Here is a 14,020-nt window from a genome sequence, read left to right on the forward strand (position 1 = left end):
AGGAATCTCAGGGTTTCTGGGATCAGTCTCAGTGAATCTAAATTCTCCAAAATCCCAACTCTGGCCTTGAAGGGGCTTCATGAATGTTTGTCGAGTCAGTGAACCTTGGGCCTTAGTGCAATGCCTGTTGAGTAGTCATCTAGCCAAAAGTGTTTACTGAAGGTACCATGCTCTTATTCAAAAATAACCTTTCTCTGCTTTTTCTTACCCAAACTCCGTAGCAGGATCTTCAGTGCCCTGACATTCTGCTCCTTGGCCACTTTTCTAGTTGTGCTTTTGTTTGTTTTTACTATTCATCCATACATACCCAGATGGTCTTATTCACTGCCCCAGAGAGTACATTCTGTGATATTACTAACTCCCTTTATTCAGTAATATTTTCTTCCATTTCTTCATTTATTCAAATTTTCTGTTTAATCTTTAAGATCCAGCTGAACCTCACTGTCCCTCTCCCTGCCCTCTTTCCTGGAGCTTTTTCTAGCCCAGGTACTCAGGCCACCTTCTAGAAAATCTGGAACCTTGGTCCCCTTACCTAAGCCTGGTCTTTGAGACTCTATTCTGTTAAGTGTTATGTTTTAATCGCATGTCCTATCTCCCTAAAGGATAGGCCTTGCCCCTGTGCCCTTGAGGCCAAGGTCACTTCTTATCACAGTCCTCAGGAAGGGGTCCTCTACTCAGGAGAGCTCTGAGATACCAAATTCTACAGAAAAATTATTATGTCAGGAAAATACAAGTTCATAGAATTTATGTCAAAGGCAGAAATAAAAATAAGTGAAAATAATAATAGCTACCATTCACTGAGCATCCACTACGTACTAAGTATACCAGATACTGCAGATTTCCTATGAGTCTTATAACTCTTAAAGGTAGGTATTAAGCCCCATTCATTGAAAAATAAATTGGAGCTCAAAAGTTAAATAACTAGTCCAAGATCACAAAACTAGGAAGTGGCAGCCCCTGGATTTGAGTCCAGAACTCTACAACTCCTAAGCCCTTGCTGGTCCCATCAAACCCTCTAAAACTTCATTGTCCATTATGCTATCTCCTACATGATGCTACTTAATTTATATTATTTAAAATAATAGTAAACATTCAGTACCTTAGTTACACTGGCCACATTTCAAGGGTTCAATAGGCACATGTGGCTAGTGGCTACTGTACTGGACAGAGATCATTTCCAGTATATGGAATGCTCTCTTTGGACAGCACTGCTATAGATATTTCCTGTTCTCTCACTAGGTTATGGGGGAAAGATGGCTTCTAGCAAATTATGACTGGCATGCTGTGAGGAGAGGAAAGCATCCTAAAAGCGAAGGCTTTCTTTTTGTTTGTTAAATCACTCTGGTTTTTCTGCTATGCAGGATCTGGCTGGATTAGAGGGTTACCCAGTTTAAGATCCAAAACAAACTCTTAGACATTCTAACTATGAGACCACTGTTTTTCTAAGACACCTGAAAGACATTTGGTGGTAATCAATTTTCAGAAAATTAGTCACCCAATCACCTTTCCTGCAACATTCACTAGAAAATATTCTCCAAATTATTGAAACTATAGATAAAATTTGAATTTAAAAGTTTTAGATGAAAAAAATGATGATAAATATGAAATGTAAAGTTACAGAAAACTAAGAACACCACTAGTTGTTGAAGGACTTTTGCTGATAAATCTAATTAGGGAAAAGTCAATTACAAAGGACACAAAAGGATAATAAATGAATAAATAGAGTTTAAAGAGGCTTATTAAATTTACCGAGTAATTCAATGAAGAATTGAAGGAAAAGAGAAAACCAAAAAACTAAAAGTCTGTTTTCTAAAAATTGGGACAAGATTATTCCTTTTGATTTTATGATGAAGAGTATTGCGTATTATGAATGTCCGCACTTGCTAGTAAAATCATAATACAAACAGTGGTGCATAGTACACATTCAAAAAGAAAACCATAAAAGAAACAACTACAGTATTTGGTGGGATCACTGTTTTAAATGTTAGCCACTCTAATACCTGTGCGGTGTTATCTCATTGTGGTTGTAATTTGCCAAAACCACAAGTGTGAGGAGCAGAGCTGAGGCACAGGCTGAACTGCCTGGAAGTTCTGATCAGTCACTCCTCACACCAATGACAACATAGAAAATGGTTTCTAATTATCAGCTGAGCAAGAACTAATATTAAAATGTTAAATATTTATGAATATTTAGTTCAAGAAAATCTTATGAGATGTTCATGGGAGAAATTATGATAAAAAATGGTAATGTCTTTTTTTCCGGTTTTATTTAGATTGACACATAACATTGTATACATTTAGGCATATAATGTAAGAGTTGATAACAGCATATATTGTGAAATGATTACCACAATAAGTTTAGTTAACAGCCGCCACCTCACATTAAAAATTTTTGTTTTCTTGTGATGGGAACTTTTAAGACCTATTCTTAGCAACTGTCAAATATCCAATTTTGTTAACTATAGTCACCATGCTGTACATTACATCCTTGTAACTTATTTAACTGGAAGTTTGTACCTTTTGACCTTCACCCACTTTCTCCACTCCTACACCTGCCTCTGGCAACCACCAATCTCTTCTCTGTGTCTGAGTTTGGTTTCTTTAGATTCCACATGTGAGATAATATAGTATTTGTTTTTCTCTGACTTATTCCCCTTAAAACAACGTCCTCAAGGTCCATCCATGTTGTTGCAAATGGCACGATTTCCCTCTTCCTCATGGCCGAATAATATTTCATTCTCTCTCTATACCACATCTTATCCATTCATCTGCCGATACACACTTAGGTGGCTTCTATGTCTTCTTGGCTATTGTAAATAAAGCCGCAATGAACATGGGGTACACATATCTCTTTGGGATAGTGATTTCACTTCTTTCAGATATATACCCAGAAGTGGGATTGCTGGATCATATGGTAGTCCTATTTTTAATTTTTTGAGGAACCTCCAATACTGTTTTCCATAACGGCTGCACCAATTCACATTCCCAACAGCGAAAAAGGGTTCCCTTTTCTCCACATCCTCACCCACACTTGCTATGTCTTGTCTTTTTGATAATGGCCTCTCTCCTTGGCTTGTAGATGGCCCTCTTCTTCCTAAATCTTCACATCTTCCCTCTCTCTGTGCTCGTCTGTACCCTAATCTCGTAGAAGGACACCAACGTATTGGATTAAGGCCCACCCATATGACCTCTTTTTATCTTAATTATCTCTTTAAAAGCCCTATCTCCAAATGTAGTCGCATTCTGAGGTACTGGGGGTTAGGACTTCAATATATGAATGTCAGTGGGCACAATTCAGCTCATAACAAGTACAACAGGTATATAGGGAGCCTTAATGTTGGGTAAAGTGATTCTTCTCACTTTTAGTATAAGAAGTTGGTCTCAAGTTTTAATTTAAAAAATTTTTTTAATATGCAGTTAACTAGAATTTTTTTAATATGCAGTTAACAGAGAGTAGCCACTGCATTTCAAACCAGAAGATTAGAGTTTAAGATCTCTTTTACCTCTAAATTGGAGCTTCTTCATATGCAAAAAAAGGGATAAACACCTACTTTATAAGGTCAGATGACACATCTATTGTAAGGACAAACTTTAGTCCTCCAGTTCCAAATCTTTCTGCTACTTTATTCTTCTTTATCAAGATTGCTTGAGTTATTCAGAGTCTGTGCCTTTCCACATGTATTTTATAATAAGGTTGTTTATGTCTACTAAAAATCTTGCTGAGATTTTGATTGGAACTGCATTAAACCTATAGATCAATTTGGTTAGAAGTGACATCTTTACTATGTTTAGTTTTCCCATCTATAAACATGCTATGTATCTCTATTTAGGTCTCCTTTTATATCTTTCATTAGTATTTTTAACATACATATACTGTATACGTTTTAAGTTTATACCTAAGTACCTCCTTTTTTTGGAGTGACTATAAAATGCTTTTAATTTGTTTTCATATGTTCACTGTTAGAATATAGGAATGCAACAGATTTCTTTGGTGTTGATCTTAATCTTGTATACTGTCACCATACTAAACTCGCTTATGAGCTCCAGAAGTTTATGTTTGGTTTTTGGTTTTGTTTATAGTAGATTTCTTGGTATTATCTATGCAGACAATCATGTCATCTGAAAATAAAGCGCTCTATTTTTTTCTTTCCTACCTGTATTTTGTTTTTCTTGTCTTGCAGTGGTGAGAACTTCCAGGATTATATCGGATGAGAGTAGTGAGAACAGACATGTTTACCTTGTTTCCAATATTAGGGGGGAAACATTCAGACTCTCATGTTGTTGATTTTTGAATGCTGAACCAGGCCATATATGTCTGGAATGAACCCCACTTTGTCATGCTGTGTAATTCCTTTTTACACATTGTTGGAATCAGACAAACTAGGATTTTTTACTCCATGCCATGTTATTTTCACTCCACTGTAGCTACTCTTCATACTTCTTACTTTAGTTTAAATCCTGTAAAATCCCTTCTAGTTCTTTCTTCTTAAAATGTTATGGTTTCCAATGGTGGGTATTCTCTCTTGCTGCAATGAGCTAAATAAACCTAATTTTCTTTGATTACAGTTGTTTTCCTGATGGTCTTTGGCTGGCAGGCTGAGGCTTGGAACCGAAGGTCTTTGGCTGGTTATCACTGAGAACGCTTGGATTCCCAGACCTGAATTTTAGAAATATTGTACCAGTGAAAGATTATAATTTTACCAGATTGCTTATAAATGTTAGTAGCTGTTATTTCTTCTGCAAACTTCGAAAATAAACACAAAACATCTCAAGAGATTAGAAACATTTTATTCATCATTATAAACTAGATTATATATTACAAATTCTGATCAAAGTAATAATATTAAAGATATTTTCAGTAGAACCACAAACTATCTGTACCAGAAGATAAAACCAAATAATAAACTGGTAAGCATACACTAAAATTTACTCATGTTTAAAATATCTCTTTCTTTAGAAAATTCACATACATGTTTTTCTGGTTATGAAGTAGAAGGGACACACAAATAGCTACATATAATTTTCATTTAACAAACACACGAAATATTTCCCATGCTCTAAATGAGTCAATAGAAGGCTACAAAATCTGGTAATTTTCTTTAAAAAATGGTGCATAAGACAGTACGATTGTTTTATAGAACAAAGTATAGAACTTCTAATTTTCCTCATACTCCCCTGCAACCCCACTGTGAGCTGATCATCAATATATAGCTGCTGGGCTGGCTAATATGTTCCTATATAATCTCTGCATTGGGTTGGGGGATGGCAAGGGGAGCATTCTGAGCATTCTGAGAATAGAGAAGCAGAGATTTCTCTTTAGAAAAATTTACACTTATCTACTTTAGCACTGGTCCTGTACAAAAGCTATTACCATTGAATTGGCTGTCTGACTTATGTACTATAATTAGAACTTCAGTTTGATGTGGAGCAGCTGAAAATAGCATCACATACTCTGTTGATTCTTGCCTAGTTGAGACAGAAGCACGAATTTGGGGGAAGAAGGTGGAAATGAATATCTTCAATTATCCTTTATTAATACTGGCATAGGCATTCATACATCAGTACAGACAATTAAATAGAATTAAGTATTCTAAATTCTTTCCTTCTCTAAATCATGACATATCTGATTTTGGCTGGGCAGAGGTTTACTAAAAAGGAAGTGAGGGTTTATGTCTAGGAAAAAGTAGAATACTGGGAAAAAAAAAGTCCAGGGCAGAGTAGGCACCAAATCTAGGGAGGTACAGAGTGAACTGCTTGGAATCAAAGAACAAAGTAGCACATGGGCTAGCATAAGAAGATCCTCGGAGACAACAGCTTGACTAATAAAATGAAGATACAAGTCCTATGTAGAGAGGGAGGCAACTTGGGAAAGTCTCTGAATTCATAAACCATACAATTTATCCTTTAATACCTTGATATAATGAAAAATTTTTCATAAGCAAATTCAGTATTCAGCCTTCTGAGGAAGAATTTTACCCTGGCCCACAGTTTCTTTAGTCCCACTTGAAGAATTAGAAAAGGACTTGGGAGTAGAAAACAGAACATTTCTTGGGTACTTACTTACACTAGGTCTTTATATCTCATTTAATCCTAAGTAAAAACCCTTAGAAGTACACATCATTTCCCCAATTCACTCACATGAAAATTAAGGCTGAGAGGTCCCATACCACAAACCCCACATGAAGAAGCTGGGATCCAAAATCAGGCCTAATTCAAACACTTGTAGTCTTTTTAAACCAACATGCTGCCTTCCCTAAAGATGTTAGAGATGACCTAGCCCAGGTCTTTACGACAGAGGAAGAGAAGGAGGAAAAGAAAGAGCTGCGGGATATTTCTTCAGAGAAATTCTTTTGACTGGTCAGGAACTGGAGTTTTCCCATGCTTTAAAGTCATTTCAAATGATGACTATGTGTCAGAAGGTGAGGATGTGGCACTTGCCTTGACTAGGTTTTGAGAGGAAATTTCCTCCGGGGGTTTATAACACTAAGGATAAAAGAACTGTTCATTTTCCAAAAGGTGAAACTAGTGAGAGACTGAGGAACATTTGCAGCCTTAAGCCTGTAATACTGGGTGAGGCTTCAGGCTGGGAATTCATTACTAGTGTGATTCCCAGATGCTACTCTAGTCCCCGATCTACAAACCCCTGCTTTCCTATGTTTCCTATTAACAATCAAGAAAGGCATTCCTGCAGCCAGTGGTCTATGTACGGAAGGATACGGAGCCTTAGCCAATGGGGCCAAGAGACCTTAGATTTTGAGCACTTCAAGACCTTGGACTCCAGGAACCGATTAAAGAGAAATAACCTAAACAGGAATGGGCGAGAGCCCCTAGGGAACGGAGGCAGTCCCAATTTAAAATGGGGAGAAACGTGGAATGTATGCACTTCTATATGCTGAGTACAAGCAAATGGTCGTACTAACCAGGGTAGATTTTGCCCAGGAACACTGTTATTATCTACTATATTTTTTCAACCATGAAAAATAAAATTAGATTTGGCTATTTAGAATTTGGGTATGATTTCTATGGGCTGATTTTCTAACAAAGAGAAAGCTGATTATAAAGGCCTATCATTTGGAGATCAATTTACTGGTAATTTATAAAGGTCCCCGAAAACCTAATTATGTTATTTATGAAAAGACCCAATGATTATGGCATTGGAAAGTTCACCCTAAGAGAGAGGCCATTGGTTATCATTTATCAAAAAGAGTGTTCATTGTTTTTAAAATTTGGAGTGGAGTAGTTATAGGTTACTTTCACCAACTTTTTAAAAATTAAATGTATTGGGGTAATATTGGTTAACAACATAAGTTTCAGGTGTACAACTTTATAACATACATCTGTATATTCCATTGTGTGCTCACCACCCAAAGTCTAGTCTCTTTCTATCACCATATATCTGACCCCCTTTACCTACTGCATCCTCCCCCAACACGCCTTCCCCTCTGGTAACCACCGTATTACCCCAACTTTCTTTTAAGAAAACTCTGTCAGCCCATTCCCTCAGGCCTGGTTTCCGTTTCTGACATCCCTATTATTCTCTAGTTTCAGAGAAAAATTTGCCAATCTGGTCCAGAAAGTAGTCCTAAACAGCCTAGATAAAATGTAACATTTAGCTTCCTTTCCTAGCCAAAGAAAAAGAAAAAAGAAAAAAGAAAGAGAAAAACAGATAGCAGTGCTTATTGTGCCTACATATCCCTTTACTTCTCATTTAGAATATATAAAGTGACCCACAAAGAGATGAAGGAGACAGAGCCATCCCAGCCCACTCAGGGATGTATCTTGTAGGAAAAAAGGAAATTGAAGGGTTTCAGAGTGTTGTACTTGATATAGTACACAAGTCTGAGTTCTTGCCACAACGATATTCAACCGATAAAACAACTAGAATGGGTACAAACTTTACTAACACTATGGTCTTGGGTGGGGAACATTTGCCAGGTTTGCCATTTATCTTCAGTTTGAACACCCACCATAGTAAGAAAAGAGGAGAGGGAAGAGGCAGGCTTACATACCATTTAAAGTGGTTTATAGGCCATAAATGAAAGCTGTGGAGCTTTTTAATTAATAAATGAATACACTGAAGAGTACATTTAGGAGAATTAGAGGTATTTCTATTAATATGTTAGTGTTAATGTTAAAATCGGGAGTGAAAGGATTATAAATAAAAAATATTAAATGTCCATGAACAGCTAACATTTTTACTTAACAGATGGTTGAGAACGAAATAAAGAAGTTTTGTGAAATGACAACCTTTTCAAAATCATGTCTAGTAGCGAGGTTTCACTTGAATGATTTGTCAACAAGTACTATCAGAAGTCAGTGAAAAGAGTCTCACAATGGCTGGAAATTTAAGCATTGCACAAATATAAGCTTTCTCTTTACTTCAAATATAAAAATAGAAAAGTATATGGAAATTCAGGTATCTTTGACAAGGCCAGAAATAAGCTTCTCATTCTCTTATAGGGTGATGCCCTGTGCTCTAAATCAATTCCATATCAGATTGCTTATAAAATGAATCTGCTAGCATTGTTTCTTGATGCTGCCTAAGGTCTGATCACTTGATTATTAACTCCACAACCTTAAAAGTAGCACTACCATACAGGCTTAAATGCTGAGACCGGAACGGTTATTCTTTTTAACTAGTATATCCTTGCTTCACTTCACTTCGTAAGCCCATCTTCCAGTCCAACATGCAGCAACATTTTGAAAGTGCTCACAGAACACATCATATTCTATATGAGCTCTTCAAAGGGTGAGAGTGTTTCTCTCAAAAGAAAATTGGGGTGCTTACCAAAGGGAGGGAGAAAAAGAAGCAGGCCTCTGTCTCACTCATCTCTGCTCCCCACTGTAACCTAGCAATGTATCTGGCACATGGAGACTCCTTAATAAATGTAAAATGAGAGAATTAAGTCAGATACGGCTCAGGAGTTAGGACTCTTTCTGTGTCTTTTAACTTGCTATTTTTCTTTGGCTTCTACTTATGTTTGACAAACAGACATACATCTTTTTAAATAGTAATCCGCTTGTTTTTCGGGAGGGGGATCCTACTGTTGCAACCTACTGTCTCAGTATAACTGGATAACCTCATCCCACTCAGAAATAGGCCAGATTCCATTGGGCTGCACATTGGGAGGAGAGCGCTTCCAGTCCCATGTCTTCACAGGAATCTTCCAGGTCTTACCGTAGTTGGCTTCAATGTATTCGATGGTTTCACAGGGCACGTGAACCTTCATGTCTACAAACTCAGTCCAGCACAGTGTGAACTTGGGAAACAGGTATCTGTGGCAGAACACAGGCAATGTGGAGAGGGATTAGACTTTAACACTGGATATTTGGGCTAAGGAAACTCAGCTGTTAGTGAACTCATGGCTGAAAGACAGTCCTCTCCCACTAAATAGCTTTGGGGACAGATAGAGTGGACATTTTATTATTTTTGACTGTTCAGTATCACTTTCCTCTTCTAGCGTTAACGGCAGCTCAATTTCTCTCTTCTATTCCTAGTCCCTGTGATTCAAGACGGTTGACCCCACCCTTAGGATCCAGAGATGGATAAAAACTACCCAGGGCTATACAGTAAACTATAATGATTGGGTCAGGGATGGGAATTAGACACAAATTAGGCACATGAAAGTCAGCTTTGGAATTTCTGTTAGGATGGTTTTGGGGAAGAGGTGGTGTTTTTGCTGAGTTTTCTAAGCTGGTAGAATAGAGGCTGAGCCACGCTGGTGGACTTTTTTGCTTTTAGCAGAGAAAGTTTGTCTGAGATGAAGTCAAAGCAAAAAACTGCCAAAAGATGGAGGAAAATGACAGGATTCAGAAAGTCCTGGGGCAGCACCTGGACTTGGCTATGGCCATTCCCTAAGCATTTTGGTGAACCAATAAATATATATTTTTTGACTACATTTTTAATACTTGAAATTCTTAATACCTGCAGGAAGACACGTGCAGCAGTGATAAAGGAAATGGAACCCTCCCAGTCAGTCAGAGAACCTGAATCAATCCTGGCAATATCTGACATTCTTCAACAAGAGCATCACAAATGCTTGTATCTTTACGATGGGTCATGTTAATCTCTGTGTCCTGGGTTTTACTGTGGTCCCAGATGGCTTTTGATACGCTACTCAGCTTAGATAGCAGAAGGAGAAATTCCCAGGGTCTGCCAGGGTGTTTCTCAAACTCCTTTCCTAACTCGTACTCTAGTGAGAATTTCATACCACAATACGTGAATATGGTAAGTAGGACCCATTAACTTGTCTTTTTGAATAAAGCTTTATACCCCACCCCCTTCTCAAACGCAAGAATACACATCTATTGCTTGGATGCACTGTACTTCGATACTTCTCTTAAAGGACAGCTACGCAAACCACCTTCTTCCTGCTCTGTCTTTTATTTTACCACCTGCCATTTTAAAATCTGTTCTCAGCCCCAAACTGTTTTCTTACTTTTTTTTAATAGTTTACATATCACTAAATCACCATCAAATTCTAGCTGCTACTAAAAGAACCTAACGAAAGGACACTAAAATAAACAGCATGCATGTAAGGTGAATATTCTTTTCTTTCACAATCTGGACTTCCCAAGGCTATATAGCAAGCATGACCCCAAGATGCATTCTCAGGCTTCTGTCCCTCACATGAATGTACTTATAGTTTCTGCCTTCCTTCCTTTCATTTCAAATGCTAAAGAACATTTCTAAACCAGTACAAGGAATATTAGTTATAATGAATTTTACTCTATCTATAGCAGAGCTATCTTAATTAGTAGTGGGTAAGTTTCAGAAATTAAACGAAAACAGGTTTCTTAAAGGTACTCTGGATCAGTAAATAAAATTGTATATATTACAAAGGGAAGGTAAAACTACCAGCTTTGTTAGATTTAAGTTTTTATTATAGCCCTATATTCTTTGTTGTTTTCTGAAAAAAATATTTCTTCTCTTCACAACATGGGAAGAACTTTCAGGAATGAGACTTGAAGTGGCAATAGCAGAGATCAGAGAAATTTAAAATATCAGAGGATTAAAGAAAAAAAAAGAAAGGGAAAAAAGCCAGATGTCAAAGTGCAATCGTACTGTGAAAATGAGGTCTAACTGGGACATTCTCCAAAGAAAGGTCACTTTTCATATATTCTGCTTTCGAATATCATGTTTTACCACCAGATGAACATAGAGCCATACATGAAAATGAGAAGCTGAACAAATTCTAAAGAAAGCAACAAGTCTCTTCTACCCAAACCAATGGGTGCTGGCAGCTAATAGACGATCCCAGCTGGCTTCTGTGAAAAGCCAGCTACAGCAAATCTCAAAGCTGAGGAAGAAATAAGATACAGCATAGCTCTACCATCTGCTGGTCCCACTTTTACTCTGCACACTCATATTCATGGAATTGCTTATTTTGTCATCAGACATATCCATCCATCACTAACCTCCACCCTCCCCAATCACACCCTGGTCAGCAGAATGTCCACCTGTCCCATCCTATCAAGATGACACACTGAAGTTGAAATGAGGCAAAAATCACAGTCTATCTAGTAACACAGGCCAGGAAATTTCTCTCTTAAATATCAGCCTCTACAGTCTCATCACAGAGAGGAAAAAAAGAAAAATCATAGGTCCAGGATACAGAGGGTAAATAAGAATACTACAAATTTTACAAAAGCGTTGTTTTGAACAACAAAAGATTTATTATGAACAAAACCAAAATATTTAAAATACATAAACAATGTTAAAATAATTCAAAGACAATTTAACTCAAATGTTAATTTTTGTTCCTAAATAGAAACATCCCTAAACTCTTTGTGGTTTTCTTTTTACCAAATAATTTTCAGTCTATTCAGCCAAAAGAAAATTCCAGCTTCCTAGGAGAAGAGGAAAGATAAACAAACCGCAAAATGTGAAAACTGACTGTAAAATGGAATTGTGGAGAGGAAAAGCAGGTGTGTGTGGGGGGGGGAGGTAAGTGACACAGAACAGCACATGCCATGTTACCAATAAACAATGACTAATAATACACCATGGGTGTGCAATGTTACCTTAGCCTTCAAAGCTAAGATTAAGTTCAGCTAGTGGTTCGTACTTTAAAGCTTGATAAGGATCCAAAATGTGAAGACTTACAATCAGACTAAGGAACACTAAATCAGAATATAAATTCAAGGGATCTTATCTCACACACACACACACACACACACACACGCGCGCGCACACACACACACACACAAACACACACACACACTCCTTCCGTTTATTTTCTATCTCATACCATTTTTACTTCGTTTTATTTTTCCATAAAACAGGCATTAGAATTAAGAATTAGTTGGAATAGAACATTTTCTTTTCTCACAGAGATCCTTAAAATCTGTAAAACTACTTACCGGTGGTTGGATAAAGTAATTTCATCGGTTTAATTATACAGCCTAATAAACATAATTGCTAAATGAAAATAATTTTTTATTATTACTAGTTAGTTAGACTAAGTGAGATAAAGACACTCAATTACAACTGAATCTGACCTTTTTAGATATGTTTGCATTAAACTCTAAAGTTGGAACAGCAGAGTCATTTTTTTTTAAAAAAAAGAATTTCCTACAAAACAACATAAATGGCTTCTTCTCATTACCAATTTTGTCTCTTCTTTTAACTCTTAATTTCTTTTCCTTGTGTTAAGCCCTCTAGCATACTACTTAATAGAAGCAGAGACAGCACAAATTCTTGTGGGTTTTTTTTTCTAAATTTAATAGAAAGGTTCCTAAAGTTTTACTATTAATTGCAATTGCTCACTCTAGGATTTGGTATATTCCCTTTATCAGGTTAAAGAAATTCCAGATCTCTTTTATTCCAAGTTTACTAAAAAACCTTTTTTTTCTTTTTAATTAGGAAATTTACTGAAATTTTTAATGTCATATACTGAAACAATCATGTAGTTTTTTTCTCCCTTTAATCTTTTAATCCTTTAATGTTGAGAATTATACTAATACACACACACTACAAAATTCTATTCATGTGTTTCACTTAGGATATTTCTATGTTCACTGAGACCGTAATTTCTCTTAAAATTTTTTTGGATACTGTCCAAATCCTATATTGCTATCAGTCTCATAAAATTAGTTACATTTTTGCTTTTTCTATTTTATGACATAGGTTATATACTATAGGGAATAATCTATTCTGTGAAGGCACAGTAAAACTTTCTAGAGTTTTTGGTAGAGAAAAGGGGGAAAGGAGCTTTTTTGGTACTAATCAAATTTCTTTAATGAATATAGGTTATCTATATCTTCTTGAGTTGATTTTTACATTTATATTTAAACAGAAAATTTTATCATGTTCACATTTTATCTAATTGTCACATTTACTGACTTCAAGTTGTCTGTAGCATTTTCTTTTGAGAGAAACAGTGTGACACGGTTAGGAGCATAAACTCTAAAACCAAACATCCTGGTTTGAGTATTGAATATTATCTTTAATTTTGCTTTTTTTTGATCAATCTTGCTAAATGTCTTAACTAGTTTTTAATTTAGTTTTTAAAGAACTAGCATTTGGATTTGTTGATCTTTGGTACTGCTTTTTATTTTATTAATTTCTTCTCTTGGCTTCTTCACTTTATCTTTTAACTGCATTCTATAAGTGTTGATTATCTTTGAGTCCTAAAAATTTTATAATTCCTACTATGATTTCCTTTTTAATTCATTTAGTTATTAGGGAAGGCATTTAAAGTTTCCACACATTTTAAAGATGTCTAATTTAATTTCCATTGTGGTCATACAATGCCATCTATTGACATACTCATGCAGGTTTTTACCCTTCAGTCTGTTAATGTGGAGAATTTTACACACACATGTGCATGCATGCACACACACTTTCTTTATATTAATCTTTGAAATGTACTAAGATTGCCTTTATGACATAGTACATAATCAACTTTTGTAAATGTTCCATTTATAGCAGGTAAGAAAGTATATTCACTATTTGTTGAGTAAAGACTTTTATATATGTCAAATAGATCAAACCTGTTAATTTTGTTCATATCTTAAA

At 36.1% G+C, this 14,020-nt stretch overlaps 1 protein-coding gene across 6 annotated transcripts in view; it reads right to left on the bottom strand.

The window, feature by feature from the left end:
- Nucleotides 1–4,457: 4,457 nt before the first annotated feature.
- Nucleotides 4,458–14,020, bottom strand: part of FKTN (fukutin) — a 64,341-nt gene continuing 54,778 nt past the window's right edge. For 2 of the 6 annotated variants that reach the window (XR_002781523.1, XM_023533483.1), the window contains 2 exons: nt 9,179–9,276; nt 4,769–8,878 (listed from right to left, as the gene is read on the bottom strand). Coding sequence is in view for 4 of the 6 variants with exons in the window: in XM_023533483.1 (XP_023389251.1) it covers nt 8,850–8,878; nt 9,179–9,276 (127 nt within the window). In the remaining 2 variants the exon portion in view is untranslated. Of the gene's footprint in view, nt 4,658–4,768; nt 9,298–14,020 lie in introns of those variants that run through there. The other 4 variants (XM_023533481.1, XR_002781522.1, XM_023533482.1 and 1 more) reach the window with 4 other exon arrangements.

This window comes from Pteropus vampyrus, unplaced genomic scaffold (genome assembly GCF_000151845.1).
Source record: "Pteropus vampyrus isolate Shadow unplaced genomic scaffold, Pvam_2.0 Scaffold103, whole genome shotgun sequence".
NCBI classification, from domain to species: domain Eukaryota; kingdom Metazoa; phylum Chordata; class Mammalia; order Chiroptera; family Pteropodidae; genus Pteropus; species Pteropus vampyrus.